Source organism: Heptranchias perlo, chromosome 30 (assembly GCF_035084215.1).
Source record: "Heptranchias perlo isolate sHepPer1 chromosome 30, sHepPer1.hap1, whole genome shotgun sequence".
NCBI classification, from domain to species: Eukaryota; Metazoa; Chordata; class Chondrichthyes; order Hexanchiformes; family Hexanchidae; genus Heptranchias; species Heptranchias perlo.
This window is the reverse complement of record NC_090354.1, coordinates 30,777,189-30,797,518: the sequence shown is the minus strand read 5'-3', so window position 1 is coordinate 30,797,518 and position 20,330 is coordinate 30,777,189. Positions and strand designations below refer to the sequence as shown.

The following is a 20,330-nucleotide window of genomic DNA, read 5'->3' as shown; positions in this document are numbered from 1 at the left end:
ATCTTTTACACAGAACATTCAGTGCAAGTAACTCTCCTTTATTTCACATGCTGAGAGATTGCGCTAGTCTTCTTCAGAACAAAACAAGGAAGGATAATTAAGTAGCTCCTTGGGGTTGCTTATGTAAACTTTCTTGTAGGATCAAACAGAAATTAGCAAACTATTATTTAAAAATCTTGGAGTAGATAAAACAACAAAGTAGAGTGCGATGTTATCAGCATTTGACTCTACTACCAGACTGCAAATAAACATCAAAGCTAATCCAGAAATCATAGCTCCATGTAGCATCTTAATGAATTTAAAGAGACCCTCTAACGGCATTTAAACAAATACAAAATTCAAGTTCTTTGAAAAGTGTGGCAATTGCATAGTACTTGAAAACTTCCAACAGTGGCAATGATTCAGACAGTGTATTCCAGCTCCACCGGGTAAACATTGCCAGGCAAGGCACATAGCTACCACCTATCTGCATTTTGACTGGACGGTCTGGTTTTTGATTAAAGTGCCCAGACATTTCTAAAATATAAACCAGATACCAAAAGTCCAAAGGTATTAATGAACTTGGGATGTGCTTTCTAACATTACAGGCACTATACAAACACAAGTTGTCGTTTTTGCGACATCAGAACTCAGCCTGCGATCCCATCTCTTTCCTGCTCTCTGTCCAATATTAGACTTGGACAAACTTGGAAAGCCTAGTGGCTTGGCCATTTGGTGCAACTGCTCTAAGAGTTGCGTTACAAACCTGGCAAAGAGCAGGGTGACTCCCTCTGCAGCATAACGCAGATTGTGAGGTGACTTCTCTCACTTTTATGCTAATTTCCTGCTGTCCAAGATCATTCCACATTCTCTTTTTACACAAGAGCAGTTTGGCATTACTCATTGCCTTCCTCTCCCCATGAAGGGAAACACCTGCCCACACCCCCTCCCCCAAAGCTTGGATGTGATCTGGAGCTCTTTCTGCACCACAGCAGCTATTGTAGGAGCTTAAAAAATATATAAATTTCAGTGGAATTGATTGGCATATTCCAGGCAGCTTGCCCCCAAGTCCCCAGAAGAAACTAATACTGCATACCCCACATCAGCAACTACTTGCTGATCATTTACTTGGCTGCCAAATTAGAAAGGACAATAGACTTTTAATGGACTAATGCAGCTGTAACAACTTTAACATGCCAACTACAAAAAGTCACAGACGGCCATAAAACAGCAGCTACCCATCTACCCTATTGGACATGGGCCAAGACTCAAGACAATGCCACAACAGTAATGGTTTCACATTTACTCAATGGAACAGAAATTACCCTACAATAAAAAGCTAACTCACTACAGGCACTCAAATATAAATAAGGTGGTGGGCCAATAGGCTGGAACAGTTCAGCAAAAGGCTGCGCACACAGAGGCACATGGGACTTGTGTTACTGGATGAAGTGTATTTTTTTTTTAAAAAGGCAGCGGTGCCACAGAATTTTAGGATGCAGATCAACCAGACTAAATTAAATGGAAAAGGATTCATCGCTTTAAATCGGAGGTCCACTTTTCCTTCAATTTTGTGCACTTAACTGTGGAGTCTGACACTTGTATTAAGGTCAGGTGGATATTGCCACTTACTGTGCATGTATTTATGCCAGGCTCCAACACACTGTGCTGATTATAAGGCAGTATCAGTTCCCACGCTCTGCTGCTAAAGTACTGGGTGCTAATTAAATGCTGTCAAGTGCGCTACACGAGATCTCATGATGTAAGCTATTTCTCAGAGCAGGCCTCTGATCAGGACTTGTATGTAACGAGCAGATACCATCAGGAAACACATAGCTATCCCATATGATGGAGGGGAAAAGAGAGTGAGAGAGGGAGCAAAAGTTGGGAAAGAGGAGAGAGGATAAAGAGAGGAGGGAAGAAGGGAGAGCAAAGGAATCGGGGAAGCCAAAGAGTGGAGGTGGAAGGGAAGAGGGCATTACAGGGGGAGAGAACATGGTTAGCAGAACAAAGAGGAGAAGAGCAATGGGGGGGGGGCACGGAAGAAGAGATGGGGTGGGGGAAAGAGTGAGAGAATTTCTAAATTTACAAAAGTTTTCATTAAGTAGAAAGATCCTCCATTTATACAGCGCCCTGTCAAATACTTGGGATGTCCCAAAGCACTTTACAACCAATGTGTAAGATTCTCAAAATTCACAGATCCCCCAAACCTCGGAGAAAAACCCTAAAAAAAACCGAGTATGGAAAACTTTGGCCATCGACCGAAATCCTAAGATGGAAGGACAGGTGAGAGGTCACCAGACGAATCCACAACACACACACAGTGGCATGTCTCTGTTTTAATGCAAAACCGACAGCAGGTGGTCGACACTCAGCACGAATTCGAAAGGCAGTTGGCCATTGAAAGAGGCAACTGCTCCAGACATGGTGGGGCCATGCCTTTGTTTTAAAGCAACACCTCGGACGTTGGATACAAAAGGAAGCCTTGTGTGACAAGCTCTAAAAATCGGAATTAACAATGACCCATCAGGAGAAACAATGGCAACATGATGAGGGGCCATCAAAGATTCTTAAGGACTTTGTGAGAACTGTTTAAACAGACATGAAGTGTTTTTTTAAAGTGTCGAAGACCATTGTAAGAGGGCCGTTCTCCAAGGCGGCCTTCGAGACACACGACAACGCAAAATCGTCGAGCAGAAATTGATAGCCAAGTTCCGCACTCATGAGGACGGCCTCAACCGGGATCTTGGGTTCATGTCACGCTACACGTAACCCCACCAGTGAATAAAGGTTATCTGTTTTTAATACAACGGGTCATTCTCTGTCTTTCTCTTCCTTTCGGATGTTTCTCCCTCTCTCTCTCTCTGTCTTGTGTTCTGGCCGTTTGTGTATTCGGTGATCCTGTAGGTAACACCTCTCTGTCTGAACACTTTGATTGCCTTGACAACGGGCAGTTGGAAAGATTATCTGTAATCACCAGGTATTGTTCTCTGACTATAAATGCGAAACGTTCAAGGAGTCCCACGCTCACCCGACGAAGGAGATAATCTCCGAAAGCTTGTGATTTTCAAATAAAATTGCTGGACTATAACCTGGTGTTGTAAGATTCTTTACAATTGTAAGAGGGGTTATTAGAAGTGGAAACTCGAAACCCCTCGCTCTCTCTCTGGTTCTTGCTGGCTGCTTGTCTTGTGTCTGGGAGGAAGAGCAGCTTCCAGGGAACAACAAGGAGGGCAGTTCGACAGGGGAGGTCAGCAGCTCTAGAAGCAGGCCGAGACACACAAGAAGAAACCACAGCAACAGCCCCAGTGACCATCAGACACCTCGCGGCAACAAGGGCCTTACGAAACAACCAACCGAATATTGCCACCAACCAACCGGGTAATATTGGGCCACCGTGACCAAAGAAAACCAATTTGTGAGAAAACCGAAGATCCGCAAAGTTTCCACTCTACAATCTATTTCTGACTTACCTCTGGGTGAATTACTGTCAAGGGTTCGTTTGGTGAGCATTATCTCTGGCCCTTTAGAGTCCAACTTAGCTAGTACAGTGGGATTGGGAGGAGTGAGGTATCTTTCTACTGTAATTTCCCTCGTGTGTACCGAAGTGTTCCCCATTTTATTAGTGTTAAGATTGTTGTGTTGCATTTCCTCTCTTGAATAAAGGTCAAAGTTTCTTGCACCAAAATCAGTTGTCTGTTGCACTTGTCACAACCCCCAAATAAGTCCAAGGTCTAGAACCCAGGGAGTGGGAGCGATTCGGACTGTTCAGAAGTCAGAGGTGAAGGTGACACACACCATCACCCCCTACAAATGGATTCCTTTGAAATTGTGGTCACTGTTGTTATGCAGCCAATTTGCGCACAGCATAATCCCACAAACATTAAGTGAATGAATGACTACATATTCTGTTTTTTTTTTTGGTCGAGGAAGTTACGCTGGCCAGGAGAGCAAGAGAATGTCCAGCTCTTCAAATAGTGCCACGGGATCTTACGTCCACCAGAACAGGCAGACGGGCAGGGATCAGCTCGATGTCTCATCTGAAAGGTTGCACCTCAGTATCGCACTGAAGTGTCAACGTAAATTATGTGCTGAAGTTTGTAGTGGGGATTGAAACCATAATCTTCTGACACAGAAGAGCGCTACCAACTGAGCCAAACTGACACTTAAAATTTATGAAAGATATGTGCAACAATGCTGCAGTTGTGACGGACATAGATTCTATCCCGCGTCATGTTAAAAAAACGCTTACATAATACGTTGTTCATGTGAACTTGTGGCTCAACCAATGCACTGGGATCTTAAAATGGATCAATGCCTACCAGGACATCCTTTGTCTTGGAAGCATATGGATAGAGTGAATACTCTGGTTAGAATGGAGTGGTTGATGCAAATAGCAAAGATGCATCTAAGGGGAAGCTAGTTAAGTACATGAGGGAGAAAGGATATGTTGATAAGGTGAAGTGAATTAAGGTGGGAGGAGGCTCGTGTGGAGCATAATCACCGGCAAAGACCTGTTGGGCCGAATGGCCTGTTTCTGTGCTGCACATTCTATGTAATTTTATGTAATATACATTGTGGCTAGGGACAGAAAACAAAATCAAATGTCTGCGATCGCTGGACTAAAATTGTAGTAGCTTTTGTTTCAAGTCTGAACCAACAGCTCATGAGACGTTGAGGGGGATGCTTTCCTTGCACCATCCATTCACATGACACAAGTAATTAATATTGATGACCTACCAGTTGAGAGAGAGTGTGTTTAGATTTCCTCAAGAGCACTGGCCTATTGTGAAAGATCTCCTTTGATCTATGCTGTGATGAACTGCCGTAAACATATTTGCAACAGCTCTCCCAGTTCTTTAGTTTAATCAACCCACTTCACATTGATCATGTAGAACTTCATGGGGGCTGTAGTGCCAAAGTTACAGGTTTTAGTTGAAAAACTCTGGAAAAGGACAAAGAATTTCAAAACCTGAATTTAACTTTCAGAAAATGGTTTATGGTATTAGTCTAAGTTAAATTAATGTTGCTGTTTATTTGCTGCCTTATTTTGCTTCCATATGTTGCAGTAAATTTAATTTGTAGCTTTAGCCTGAACTATATGGTCCATCAGCATGGTGCTTTCCCTGTTATTGAAGTAATCACAAGGGTGCATAGAAAAACCTTAAAGTTACAACATGAAGACAGGCCATTCGGCTCAACCAGTCCATGTTGGGTATGATGGGCATCCTATACAATTTTCTAGGGTGTAACTTGGTAAAATGTAATTGCTAATCGTGCAACAAACCATTGCTTTCAGATCTCCGGAAATTGCCTAGCTGTTTTGAGCATGAACAAAGAGCGTTGGGAGAAGTCCTAAATATAAATGTGCGAGTGTTCTGCAGCTAATCGGCAAAGGAAAGCACTGGCTGTGCACACTTCTACTGCCGGGGCTGGTATGAGGTGAAACAATTTCCTACTGGGATCCAGTTTCGCCTGTGAACTGTCGAACAACGCTGATTAACAAAAACTGTACACAGTCCACTGGCATCTAAAATATTCACATTTAGCAGGGAGAGATGGCAGAATTTTGTAGATTTAATTCTGGGTTGTCAGTAACAGTTTACATTCAATGAGGCAGTTGTGAATCGCTGGTGATTTTACTTTAAAATCACTATCAAAAGCCCAGTCTGTAAAGAATTTCAAGCCATTTTCCACCAATTTTCTACTCTCCATGTCTCTTCTTCTGTTGACACCGACTCCTTGATGGGGTTTGACTCCAAGGGCATTGAACACTTTCCAGAACCAAATGTCTGTTCTTCATGTTATAGTCCAGCAATTTTATTTTAAATTCACAAGCTTTCGGAGGCTTCCTCCTTCGTCAGGTGAACACCTGACGAAGGAGGAAGCCTCCGAAAGCTTGTGAATTTAAAATAAAATTGCTGGACTATAACTTGGTGTTGTAAAATTGTTTACAATTGTCAACCCCAGTCCATCACCGGCATCTCCACATCATGTTCTTCATGTGTGAGCACAGCGAGTGCTGACAGATTATTCCACTTCTAAGGGCATCACAGACAAGCCCAACCCTGCCTCCACCTGACATCACCTATGCCCACTTTCGAGCCGGTGGTCACCGGATAGGGATCTGGAGCATAGATTATCATGGTCAGGTTTCTCCATCCCAACCCTGGAACAATGAGGCAAATTCTAACACTCTTATCCTTTGGAGATCTGTTAACTCAGCAGAGGCCAGGAATAAAACCTGCAGACTTTCCTGGTCTGTATGGCTCAGCAATTTGCCCCCCTCTCCAGCTGCCTTAACATTATGGGAGTAATGTGACTATTCAGAGTCCTTTTGCTCTTTGATAAAAGCACTCAACTTCAATAAAGAGACTGCAGCAGAACAGAAACTTTAAGCAAGTAATTGATTTAAAGACAACAAAAAATGTAAAATGGCATTGGTAGTTGGAACATAAAAAATTTTAGTATGAGGAAAAGGCCATCTAGTCCAACAAGGCTTGTTGGGTCTAATGACTTTTATTGTTCCTACAATAACAAAGTCACGTCATTTCAAACCTCCAGCACTGAGGATGGGTCAATGCAGTGAAATGGCCTAACTTGTCTTGGCAGGGGAAGCAGGAGCATCTCTTCTTGCATTTTTATTTAGCAAAGAACAAATAAAAGCACTCAGCTCTAAGGGTCCTCACTGAAATGAGTTTGAGCATTTTTAATCCAGTTGCTGGTGGACAAGTTTGGTAAAGAAACAGAAAGCTCAAAGCTGCGAAAGGCCATAGGTTCATGTAACCCACCTCCAGCTCGTCTAGCCATCGTATCTGACTGTAAACTTCAGGAATGTTTTCTTGTACCCCATTCAAATCCAATTCTTCTCAGCTTCAACTCATGTTCCTCACGCTAATTCGAACAGTCTGACTGATCTACATCTCAGCATTACTATTTTGAATCATGTCCCCCTCAGCCTTCTCCCTTCCAAAAAGAATCCTAGTGCCACGAATATATTCCCATATGTTTTATTCTCCAACCTCATCATTTTAGTACCTTTTCCATCTCAGCTATACCCTTTCTGTAGTATACGTTCCAGAACCGCACGCAATACTTCAGGGATCAACGCTCTATATAATGGCAAGATTCCTTCCTTGGATCTATTCTCTGTTTCTCTCTTTATTCAACCCAACATCCAACTTTTTTGATGTTTTCAGGGATGTAATCATTATGACTCCAACACTGAGCCCCTATAGGGCACCACTCACCACACTGCTCCACCCAAAATACTCCCATTTACACAGGCCCTTTGTCTATTATCACATTGCAAATTTTCAATCCATCTTACTATACTCTCACCAACACCATGTTTGATTATGTACTAGTTTTCTACGAGATACCTTATCAAGTGTCATACTAAAATTCAAGTACACAACAGCTACGTTTTTGTCATTATCCATATCTTTTGTTACTATCTCAAAAAATGCTATTAGATTGGTCTGGCATGAGCCCTCTTTTGTAAATCCACACGACTCTTCCCAATTACTTTATTTCTTTCAAAGTGCTCTACTACATTGTCCTCGATAACTGACTGCAGAATTTTGCTCGGTTTTAAAGTCAGATTAACCAGTTTATACTTACATGGATCCCTCGAGTTTCCTTTCCAAATAAGGGCAGTACTTTTGCCAATCTCCAGTGTTACCCCCTTTTCCAGTGAATCGCATAATGTGTCTGCTGTGGTGTTGCTAGCTTATCCTTGAGTTCTTTAAGAGTGTATCCCACCTAGCCCTGGTGCTTTATTCACCAGGATCTTATTCAAGTATGAAGCTACCAGCTCAGGAGTAATGTTGAATTTATTACCCTCAACTGGTGTCTGTCAGAATATCCATTTTGTTTCTGCCTCATACTGTTTCACTTGTAAATAGTGAACTAAAGGACTAATTTAAATTTTCAGCTATGTTCACACCTTCATTAATCGCCACTCCTGTTTCTGTAACCAGGACCTCCCAAAAACTACCCTTAATGAAAAACCATTTACTTGTGTAGGAACATACATACAGGAGTAGGCCATTTAGCCCCTCGAGGCTGTTCCACCATTCAACGAGATCACGGCTGATCTGTTACCTAACTCCGTATAACCGCCGTAGACCCATATCCCTTTGGTTAACAAAAATCTAGCAATCTCAGATTTAAAGTTAACAATTGAGTGAGCATCAACTGCCATTTGTGGACGAGTTTCAAACTTCTACCAACCTCTGCGTGTAGAAATGCTTCCTAACTTCACTCCTGAAAGTCTTGAAAACTTCGATCAAATCATCCATTAATCTTCTTAATTTCAGGGAACACAAACCTAGTTTGTGTAATCTCTCCTCGTAATTTAACCTTTGGAGTCTAAGTATCATTCCAGGAAATCTATGCTGCACTCCCTCCAAGGCCAATATGGCCCTCCTAAAGTGCGGTGCACAGAATTGAACACAATACTCCAGGTGTGGGCTTTGTATAGCTGTAGCATAACTTCTACCCCCTTGTATTCTAGTCCTCTAGATATAAAGGCCAGCATTCCATTAGCCTTTTTGATTATTTTCTGTACCTGTCCATAACATTTTAATGATCTATGTACATGGACCCCCTACGTCTCTTTCAACCGCTACTGTTTTGAGCTTTTCACCATTTAGAAAGTACTCTGATCTATCCTTTTTAGGTCCAAAGTGGATGACCTCACACTTGCCAACAATGAAATCCATTTGCCACAGTTTTGCCCAGTCACTTAATCTATTAATATCTCTCTGTAATTTTATACTTCCATCCACACTGCTTACAATGCTGCCTATCTTTGTGTCAACGGCAAGCGTGGACATGTGGCTTTCTATCCAGTCATCTAAGTCGTTAATAAATACAGTGAATAGTCTAAAATCAGATGGATGAACTAACAAACAAGTTAAATGGAGGATAGCAACTCCAACAGAAGTGTTTTATCAACATGGATCAACACGGGAACCTGAGCAGGGAGACAGAGGAGAGGGAAACAAGGATAGAAACAAAAGACAGAAAGGGAAGAAGCAATGGTGGAAGGCAGAGAAAACAAGGGCGAAACACAAATAGGGCCATAGTGCAAAATAATACTAAGATGACTAGCAATCTTAAAAAGACAAGTCTAAAGGGATTGTATCTTAATGCGCGGAGAATTTGCAATAAGGTAGATGAATTAACAGCGCAGATAGATATTAACGGGTGTGATATGGTTGCGATTACGGAGACATGGCTGCAGGGTGACCAAGGATGGGAACTGAACATCCAGGGATATTTAATATTTAGGAAGGACAGGCAAAAAGGGAAAGGAAGTGGGGTAGCATTGCTAGTAAAGGAGGAAATTAATGCAATAGTGAGGAAGGATATTGGCTCGGAAAATCACGATGTGGAATCTGTATGGGTGGAGCTAAGAAACACCAAGGGGCAGAAAATGTTGGTGGGGGTTGTCTATAGGCCCCCAGTAGTGGAGATGTAGGGGAGGGCATTAATCAGGAAATTAGAGACGCATGCAAGAAGAGTACAACTATAATCATGGGTGACTTTAATTTACATATAGATTGGTCAAACCAAATTAGCAATAATGCTGTGGGGGAGGAATTCCTGGAGTGTACGTGATGGATTTCTAGACCAATACGTTGAGGAACCAACTAGAGAACAGGCGATCCTAGACTGGGTATTGTGCAATGAGAAAGGAATAATTAACAATGTTGTTGTGCGAGGTCCCTTAGGAAAGAGCGACCACAACAAGATAGAATTCCTCATTAAAATGGAGAGTGAAGTAGTCGAATCCGAAACTAGGGTCCTGAATCTAAATAAAGGAAATTACGAAGTATGAGGTGTGAGTTGGCTTGGATAGATTGGGGAACTTTACTAAAAGGGATGACGGTGGATAGGCAATGGCTAATATTTAAAGAATGTGTGCAAGAATTACAACAATTATTCATTCCTGTCTGGTGCAAAAATAAAACAGGAAGGGTGGCTCAACCGTGGCGTACAAAAGAAATTAGGGATAGTATTAGATCCAAAGAGGAGACATATAAAATTGCCAGAAAAAGCAGCAAGCCTGAGGATTGGGAGCAGTTTAGAATTCAGCAAGGGAGGACAAAGAGATTGATTAAGAGGGGGAAAATAGAGTATGAGAGTAAACTAGCACTGAACATAAAAACTGACTGTAAAAGCTTCTATAAATGTGTCAAGAGAAAAAGATTAGTGAAGACAAATGTAGGTCCCTTACAGTCAAAAATGGGGGAAATTATAATGGGAAACAAAGAAATGGCAGAACAATTAAACACATACTTTGGTTCTGTCTTCACAAAGGAGGACACAAATAACCTCCCGGAAAGGTTGGGGAACTAAGGGTCTAGTGAGAGGGAGGAACTGAAGGAAATCAGTATTAGTAAAAAAATAGTGCTGGGGAAATTAATGGGGCTAAAGGCTGACAAGTCCCCAGGGCCTGATAATCTACATCCCAGAGTACTAAAGGAAGTGGCCATGGAAATAGTGGATGCATTGGTGATCATCTTCCAAAATTCTATAGACTCTGGAACAGTTCCTACAGATTGGAGGGTGGCAAATGTAACCCCACTATTTAAAAAAGGAGGGAGAGAAAAAACAGGGAATTACAGACCAGTTAGCCTAACATCAGTAGTGGGGAAAATGCTAGAGTCTATAGATAACAGAACAGTTGGAAGGCATTAACGGGATTGGACAAAGTCAGCATGGGTTTATGAAAGGGAAATCATGCTTAACAAATCTACTGGAGTTTTTTGAGGATGTAACTAATAGAATAGATAGGGGAGAACCAGTGGATGTGGTGTACTTGGATTTTCAGAAGGCTCTAGATAAGGTCCCACACAAGAGGTTAGTGTGCAAAATTAAAGTACATGGGATTGGGGGGAATATACTGGCATGGATTGAGAATTGGTTGACAGACAGGAAACAGAGAGTAGGAATAAACGGGTCTTTTTCCAGGTGGCAGGCATTGACTAGTGGGGTACCGCAGGGATCAGTGCTTGGGCCCCAGCTATTCACAATATATATCAATGATTTGGATGAGGGAACGGAATGTAACATTTGCAAGTTTGCAGACGACACAAAGCTGGGGTGGAATGTGAACTGTGAGGGGCATGCAAAGAGGCTCCAATGTGATTTAGACAAGTTGGGTGAGTGGGCAAGAACATGGCAGATGCAGTATAACGTGGATAAATGTGAGGTTATCCACTTTGGTTGTAAAAATAGAAAGAGAGATTATTAAAAGGGGAGGTGCAATGAGACCTGGGTGTCCTTGTACACCAGTCACTGAAAGCGAGCATTCAGGTGCAGCAAGCAGTTAGGAAGGTGAATGGTATGTTGGCGTTCATTGCAAGAGGATTTGAGTGCAGGAACAGGGATGTCTTACTGCAGTTGTACAGGGCCTTGGTGAGCCCACATCTGGAGTATTGTGTGCAGTTTTGGTCTCCTTATCTGAGGAAGGATGCCCTTGCCATGGAGGGAGTGCAACAAAGGTTTACCAGACTGATTCCTGGGATGGCAGGACTGATGTATGAGGAGAGATTGGGCCAACTAGGCCTATATTCACTAGAGTTTAGAAGAATGAGAGGTGATCTCATCGAAACATATAAAATTCTAACAGGACTAGACAGACTAGATGCAGGGAGGATGTTCCCGATGGCTGGGGAGTCCATAACCAGGGGTCACAGTCTCAGGATACGGGGTATGCCATTTAGAACCGAGATGAGGAGGAATTTCTTCACTCAGAGGGTGGCGAACCTGTGGAATTCTCTACCACAGACGGCAGTGGAGGCCAAGTCATTAGATGTATTCAAGAAGGAGATAGATAAGTTTCTTAATGCTAAAGGGATCAAGGGATATGGGGAAAAATCAGGAACAGGGTACTGAGTTAGACGATCAGCCATGATCATTTTGAATGGCAGAGCAGGCCCGAAGGGCCGAATGGCCTACTCTTGCTCCTATTTTCTATGTTTCTGTGAAAGTGGGAAATCAAGCTGGTGATAACAACAACTTGCATTTATATAGCGTCTTTAACATAGCAAAACGACGTAAGGTGCTTCACAAGAGCATTGTCAGACAAAATTTGACTCCGAACCACATAAGGAGATATTAGGACAAGTGACCAAAAGTTTGGTTAAAGAGGTAGGTTTTAAGCAGTGTTTTAAAGGAAGAGAGGTAGAGAAGTGGAGAGGTTTAGAGAGGGGATTCCAGAGCTTAGGGCCTGGGTAACTGAAAGCATGGCTGTCAATGGTGGAGTGTTTAAAATCGGGGGTGCGCAAGAGGTCAGAATTGGAGGAGCGCAGTGTTCTCGAAGGGTTATAGGGCTGCACATATGCTAAATATCAGCTGGGCAGGAAGAGTGACTAATGAGAGGAACCTTGAACTAGTACAACTAGACAAGATAAGGCTGAGCGGTAACCTGATAGAGGTCTTTACGATAATGAAAGGGTTTGATAGGGTAGACAAAGAAAATGTTTCCACTTGTGGGGGAGACTAAAACTAGAGGTCATAAATATAAAACAGTCGCTAATAAATCCAATAGTGAATCCAGGAGAAACTTCTTTACCCAAAGAATTGTAAGAATGTGGAACTCACTACCACAAAGAGTAGTTGAGACAAATAGCATGGATGCATTTAAGGGGAAGCTAGATAAGCACACGAGGGAGAAAGGAATTGAAGAGTATGCTGATAGGGTTAGATGAAGTAGGGAGGGAGGAGGCTCGTGTGGAGTATAAACGCCGGCATAGACCAGTTGGACCGATTGGCCCGTTTGAGGTGTAGTTTTGATGTAACTCGATGTAACAAATGAGAGAAGCAATGAGGCAGATCGTGAAAAGGAAAATTTCACATGGTGGGTACACTAGTTGGAAATCACAAGGAAAGTTATTGGGGTTGTTCGTGTCTGGATAAGTTGACGGACGTAGATCAAGAGGCAGGCAAAGGACACGGGTAGATGATGTGACCGGTGTAACATCAGGGCAGATATAAACGTCTGTGCAGAGATTGGATAGCATGGGGAGCTCCGGCCCCCAACCTACAGAGTAGGTACGTCAACAGGGAGAGCAAGTGGGCATGGACCCACATCACCATCTGCCACTATACTGAGCTCTCTCACTCAGAGGCCACAGAATGGTTGATGTGAGAAATGAAAAACTATCACACTCATACAGTAGGGGTGATGTCACCACTCTGCAGTGTTGAGGCAGAGCAGAAAGAGCTTTGCACTGTATCTATGGCACATTTAACCTGGGAGCGACTGATATTGACATTGGCTGCCTGAAATGGAAAGTGTCTCATTCCCCCACCAATAAGATCACTCAGAATGACAAGCTCATTTCACAAAAAAAAAGAGTTGCATGCCATGGATTTTAAGTAGTAACACAAGACATTCTTCTGTTTTTTTTCTCTACTCACCCCAGGCATATACTCCATGAAAATCGAAAGTGTCCTCTCTGCTTTCTCCCGCAGGCAGCCGTAGTATTGCACTATCCGCTCGTGCTGCAGGTTCTTCAGTAACTGAATCTCACACTCCAAAGCACTTACCTCCTAGTGAGGAGATCCAAACAGAAATTGTGTCAATGTTGCGTGTGTGTGCTGCCATACACCGCTGCTTTCCCGGTGCTGTCAACAGAATTTCATTAGGTGCAATGGTGGATGTGTGCAAGAGTCACACTATATCAACGTGAATTGTGGAAAAACATCCAACAGTACAGTCAGACTGCAGATTTGATGGTGCGTCTGAAGAGAATATTCTCAGCTGTGTAACACGAGGGTGAATTTCTGGTGGTTACAGGTTTGTCGCTGGTGGCGGGGGCAATTTGAAGGAACTAATGTACAAATAACGCACGAGAAGGATATTGCATGTTAAAAGTGTTTTGACTCGAGTGCAATTTTGCCTATAGTTAAACAAGATTACTCGACTCTTCATACATTATTATTTAATTTCAGTAATGCAGTCTGGAGCAGTGCCAGAGCACAGGGAAAACTAAACAGCACAGTCTTAATGTTATTGAAGGCTTTTTAAAGCTGATTTACGTTTTGATCTTCCTAAAGTGGTAACAAGCTGGAATTCAATATAAACATACTTCTCATCTGTTTGCCAATTTTTATCTGTGTAGACCATCACTACATAAAGCAATGGCAGTAGTATCCTTGCTGGAATCGCCCAAAAATAACATTGAAATGTCTCTCCCAGTTTGTGCTGAGTTAGCTGATCTCAGCCAGGAAACCACAATTGGTGAGGGTGCTGGAAAAAAATACAGCCAGGTTTCTCACTCCTGGGGGTCTTTGTGACATTGGGTGATATCGATTCAGCCACCATTCATGTATCTCTCCTGATTTTCATTTCGATTAACTACACTGGAAATGAAAATCGGGAGAGATGTACAACGGGTGTGAGAATCGACATGGCCCACTTTACATTATCACCCAAAGTCAAAATTAACCCCACGATCACTGTCCAGTGGAGAATGCACGTGTAGAGATCAGGTGATGACAATCAGGCTTGGCTATGATGCAACCTCGAGTCAAATAACCTCCAGACGCTGTCACATGAGAATGGGCACTTGGGTGAGGTACTAGAGGTTGCCTGACACCAGACACCCAGGCCCCAGCATGAATCAGTGCCTTTGGGAGAAATGCCTCTCCTCCAAATACACTGTAATGAAAGATTTCTACAGGAAGTCTTTTAAGCAGCAAGCTCACTATGTTCACCAAAGCTCAGACTATATTACTTGGTGCATTTTCTCTCACCCCTTCTCCTCCCCGACACAGGAAGTGCCCAATTCATTTTCTCATTTTTAAAAGGAAACAGCCTTCACAGGGATAAATTAGCCATCCCGAGACACAACAAGTGGGCTGATAAATCATAATCATTTAACAATGGAGAACTCAAACTGTAATTGGACTAAAATGGTGACTGTAAAAATCACCCCCCAGTCCTCTGACCTCTCCACACAAGGAAACAACACAAAATCACTTTCCTTAATGACACACTGGCTGTGTCTCATTTGGTTAATTCTTATTGGGGAACAATCACAACCTCCTGTTCACCTACACATAGCATCTGCTGTATAGGAATTGAATCCTTTGTATGTGGGATTGATATGAAAATGGCCAGCATATTACCAAGTACAAAGACATGAGTAACTCTATGTTAATCCCTGCCACACTCACTGTTGAATAATGACTGACTGGTACTCGCATGTACAACCCAGCATTTTAATGAACTTTCTCCCTTGGAATACTTGGATCATTTTAAAGCTTTTCTTTTTAAATTGAGAAATCAAAAATGAAGGCCCACATCCATGGGAGGCACCAAGGTTAAAACTAAAAGAGTAGATCAGGAAAATCAGGAGGCAGCGGTTAGATGAACAAGCTCGGGTTTTAAAAGCCTTAAAATTGTAGGAAGGAAAGACTGAAAGGATGAGGAGTTCCACAGTTGAGGTTGTGAGGAAGGAGTTAAGAGACAGTGCTGTGAGTCTTGATTCGACTTAGTAAGGCTGCAGACTGGAGGAAGTATGTCGGGCACTATAGCTGAAGCTTAGGAGGAGCAAGAGAGTAAAGTTCAGAGCAGCAGTGTTCATGATAGCAGTGGTAAAATAGAAGCAAGAAAGGTGGTGACAGAAAGCGAAGCTGGAGCCTAGACAGTAAGTGCAGGGAGGCTGCTCGACATTGGGGGGAGATCACACTCAAATTCCAACCTGTTCTCATTTGAGCCCCACACACGTGCACTTCCCGACAGGAGTCACTGGATCGTGATCAAAAGTGGAGCCCCGACTGATTTTCCCATCTCTACTCCAGGAGAAGGATGTCAATTCTAGCATTCCTAAGGTCACCCTGGTTGAGATTACCTAACTCAGCACAGATGGAGAACAAACCTGCGGTCTTTGGTCTGTGTGTCCCAGCTGAGTTGTCGGTGGAGTTACACAGTACCGGTTTAAATAACATCCCACACTATTAGTACATGGGGACTGGAGATCACAGCACTCACCTTGCTGGTCTCAAGGCTGTCAGGGTCAAACTGGACTTGCTTTGCGGCAAGTTCTCTTCCTGTGTCTACGTCATAACAGAGGTAGACACGTCCAAAAGCTCCCTGTCCCAGCAGCTTGCCTCTCCTCCAGTTAGTAGGTGCACTTGGGGCTGTAAATTGAAGCGATAAGCAAGTGGAAACAATTACATACTGTTTTAATATAAAAAACAATTGTAGTGTAGCAATTAAGACATTCACACCGTAACCCACTGGAGTGGAGATTCCCAATACATAGCACCTAATACCTGTGAGGAACAATATCAGTTCTAGACAAGACTGACAGGTAGGCTTTGTCTCTGTGACACAGCACCATACTGGGTATGCAGAATAGGGTATTGGCAGTGGGATCCACTTAAAGGATAGGCTCTGTTACAGCTTTGTCCACTTAACCACGCAAACTCAGGTAAGTGGCATCACGGTAAGTACGCATCTATAAGCATAGACACCCAAGGGGAACAACTTAATGCTGGTTGGGGCCATGTTTCCCAGGAGGTGGTGAGTGATAGTGAACACTAGGAAACTTTAACCCAGTCACGGGAATTGGAGACTCCTTGGTACTATTTTGTCACATAAGTGAATGATTATGTTTCAAGGATTAATTTATATGTTGAGAGTTTGCACAGGAGAAACACCTTTATTGTTTAACATTTTGAGAATAGTAAAGTTTGTAACTAATGTAAATGTCTTGTTTCATTGAATGCTATTCATTTACCTGTTAAATGTTCAATAAATTTGCCTGAGTCCGATTGTGTACATTCTTCCAAAGTCAAGGAGCCCACATGGCAGCACGATACATTTAGTAGTGGCAGGGGTTCTCTGTTCAACCCCTGGGCTCGCTACATTTACCCAGATATTGGGCAGGTAAAAACAGCACTGGTTTGTATGGGAATCGAGGTGGGTTTATGGGAGCGGCTGGTTATGCTGAACCCTGGAATATCCAGCTCAAACCCTAAAACCTAACAGCTGGTACTGAGTAAGGGAACGGTTGAGTGAAGCAACCCAAGGCCTGTCCCTCAGACTCAGGCAGCATCTGGGTTGGGCTTCAGAGCAGTTGATACCAAAGGCGTCGTTACAACCCCAGCCAGCTGATTATTCCAAACATTGATCATTCTTGGAGCAAAGAAATTCTTCCCAAATATCTGTTTAGAATTTATTTCCTGTGTTCATTCCTTCCTAACTTAATTTGAAGTAATATTCCGAGTTAACCTGATCCATACTGTTTATTATTTCATATGCCCCAGTGAGATCCCCGCTTAACTCCTTTCTTTGTTACAGTAAAGCTCGAGTTTCTCTAATCTTTCCTCATAGCTCATCCCCTTTATACTTGGGATCAGTCTTGTTGATCCCCTCTCCAATGCACTGACACGAGCTGAACAAAGTATTCTAAAGACACCTTTACAATTTGGATCACGGGAGACTGTTGTCTGTGCACTGATGCCCCACATTTTTGCTGCTGAAACTGGCTTGCAGAATTTTCAGATAATAGTGCACAATGTAAACTTGGGGGTATGCAATGTAAATATGGACATTGCTTTCATATGATCCAAACTAAATAAGCAGATGCAAAAACGCCGAGTAAGGTCTGCCCCAGCATAACCGCCAGAGACGCTTACTTCACTGGTCTGGCTATCCCTGGTATGTTATCTGCTTTTTTAATGGATCACATTATTGACAGACTGAAAGCGACGAGCCCACCATTGCTCCCAGGTTCCTTCATAAGTCTCTCTCTGATAATTCAATCATTGCATGCTTAAGATGCACAATTATTCTACCAATCGGCAACACTTTGTATTTGTCAGTATTAAATTTAATTTAGGCTGCCCAATTGCATAGCTGATCGAATTCTTCTGCAGGTCTTTTGTTGCATTCTCTGTCTATCTCCCAATTTGACTAAATTACATTTGGTTTTGATATCGAGGTCAGTAATATAAAATAAATACAGGGGCCTATCGACTGCTGCATGCCCTCATTCCAGAACTCCCGCCAGTATAATATTATACCTTTCATGAGTACTCCTGCTTCCTATTTAACTTCTTATCCAGCTCCAAATTCTAACCTGGATTTTTGTGGCTTTTAGTTTAACTACAAGTCCTTCACGTCTTTCAAGCCTTTCTGAAAGTCCAAATAAACAATATTATATGGTGTCCCGCTAGGGTGCAGCTCCTAAGGTGCAGATCATAGTTTGGCACCTTCACACAAGTGCCACTCTTTACGTGCGAGTCTAGACAGTGGAATGCTGACCGGCTATTCAACTGAGAGAGCATCATAGCCTCTCCCATTCTTGCCGCACACGCCTCTAGCAAGAGTCACTGATCATCGACCAGGAGATTTACACAGTCTCCCTCGAGCTGATTTCTAGGGGCATCAAGACCAATTCCAGCTCCCCTACTGCCCCCTAACCCAACTGAGATCAGCTAATCAGCAAAGACTAGGGATCAAACCAGAGACCTTCTGGTCAATAAAACTCTTTAAGAAGGGCATGGAGCTTGTGTGAAGGTGGAGGATAAGAAAAATGAATAGCCAGTTAAATCTCAGGTACAGAAAGGCATGTGAGGAGAATGTTTCCAAGTGAATGCTGCATACTCCTAACACAGAGAAATCTCAGTCACTGGAACATTCATCGGATGTGTACAGCTATTTAGTAAAATCAGATGCAGGGGTTACTTTCACAGATGCTTTTAGCTGAGCTGAATACTGCATGACATACATGCAAGTGAGAGTTAGATGCTTTTTTAAAAAACTGATGCTATAAAATAGAGTGACTTGTAATATAGTTTCCGTCCTTGAATCCACATAAGCTGGTGTCAGGAAAGAGAGAATCAAGCTGACTGGAATGATAAGTCACTTTTCGCTCCATCTACAATATCTAACCAGGGTGGGTCTGTTCTTCTGGCCCCACTAGTCATATATAACAGAGGAGCTGATAATGCCAGCAGGTACCGGGCTGACATCTTGGTGCACCATGATCTGTAATTATTTTCCTGTACACGGACTCTAACAGATGAGGAATGTGCAGGGAGGTCAGGAGTCATTTCCAGGTCTTAGCTGATCTGTGTAACGCAACTGCGTTTTGTAGCCAGTTATAACAGATTCAATAAATTTCTACCATACATAAACAAAGTATATTTGGACTAAGGAAGTAGAAATATTTTAAAAAATAACCTTGGCTTTAGTATCACAGTATAGTATCGTAATATCATAGTATATTACAGCACAAAAGGATGCCATTCGGCCCATCGTGTCGGCTCTTTGAAAGAGCTACCCAAGTGGTCCCCCAAATTTCTACCCTTCTCTCCTTAAGGTAAGGATTCCAGGCTAGGATACAGTTCCATAAACACCAGTGAGCCTCCAATAAAAGGCGCAAAAATCCCTTATTTATGTGCAAGTCTTGAAGGCAAGTGTCAGTCGGCTATTCAACCACGGGTGGCATTACCTCTGAGCCTGATCCTGCTCCTCCTGGTATCGTCCATATCACATTACCAGCACTGGGTGGTGATCAGGAGCAGGAATCCTCTCAGTTTTTCCCTTTCTAAGCAAGGGCGTCAAGACCAACTGCAACACCACAACTGATGCCCTGCCAGAGATTAACTAACGCAGCACAGATCAAATCTGGAGCCTTTCAGATCTACACAGCTCAACTGATGAATAAACTTGCTAAGCCAATCAGTGGGGCCAAGTGTTTAAAAACTTTAAAAATGTTTCCACCCCCCTACCCCGTACTTTCTCTACACCACTAGGGATCAAACCGGAGACTTTTTGGTCAACAAAACTCTTTAAAAGGGGCATTGCCGTTATGATTTTCATGGAACTTGTGCAAAGGTGGAGGATAAGAAAAGAAAAATGAATAGCCAGTTAAATCTCAGGTACAGAAAGGCCCTGTGAAAAGGATGTTTCTATGTGAACGCTGCATACTCCCAACACAGAGACATCTCAGTCATTAGAACATTCATCGACATGTGTACAGCCATTTAGTGAAATCTGAGGCAGGAGTTACTTTCTTAGTACTTTTATCTGCTCTGAATACTGAGTGAGAGTTAGACGTATTTTTTTTTTTTACTGATACTATAAATTAGAGTGACTTGTAATATCGTTTCCGTCTTTAATTCCACACAAGTAAAACTGGAGTGAAACGTCACTTATCATTCCAGTCAGCTTGATTTTCTCTTTCCTGATTTGATTCCCATACAAATGAATAGAGAATGCCCCTGGCCTTTTCACCACTCTTCAGCTGGTCCACAGGAGGTGCAAAATAGTTGAGTGGGGGAATTCACTTTTCAATTTTTGGAAACTTTTCAAA

General features: G+C 42.6%; 1 protein-coding gene across 1 annotated transcript in view; it reads right to left on the bottom strand.

Annotated features, from left to right (window-relative positions):
- The window catches only part of map3k3 (mitogen-activated protein kinase kinase kinase 3), a 146,900-nt gene that overhangs the window by 32,799 nt on the left and 93,771 nt on the right, over positions 1-20,330 (bottom strand). Inside the window, exons 13-14 of the mRNA XM_067969120.1 lie at positions 15,995-16,143; positions 13,417-13,548 (exon numbers count right to left, since the gene is read on the bottom strand). Of these exons, the coding sequence (XP_067825221.1) occupies positions 13,417-13,548; positions 15,995-16,143 (281 nt within the window). The remainder of the gene's footprint in view (positions 1-13,416; positions 13,549-15,994; positions 16,144-20,330) is intronic.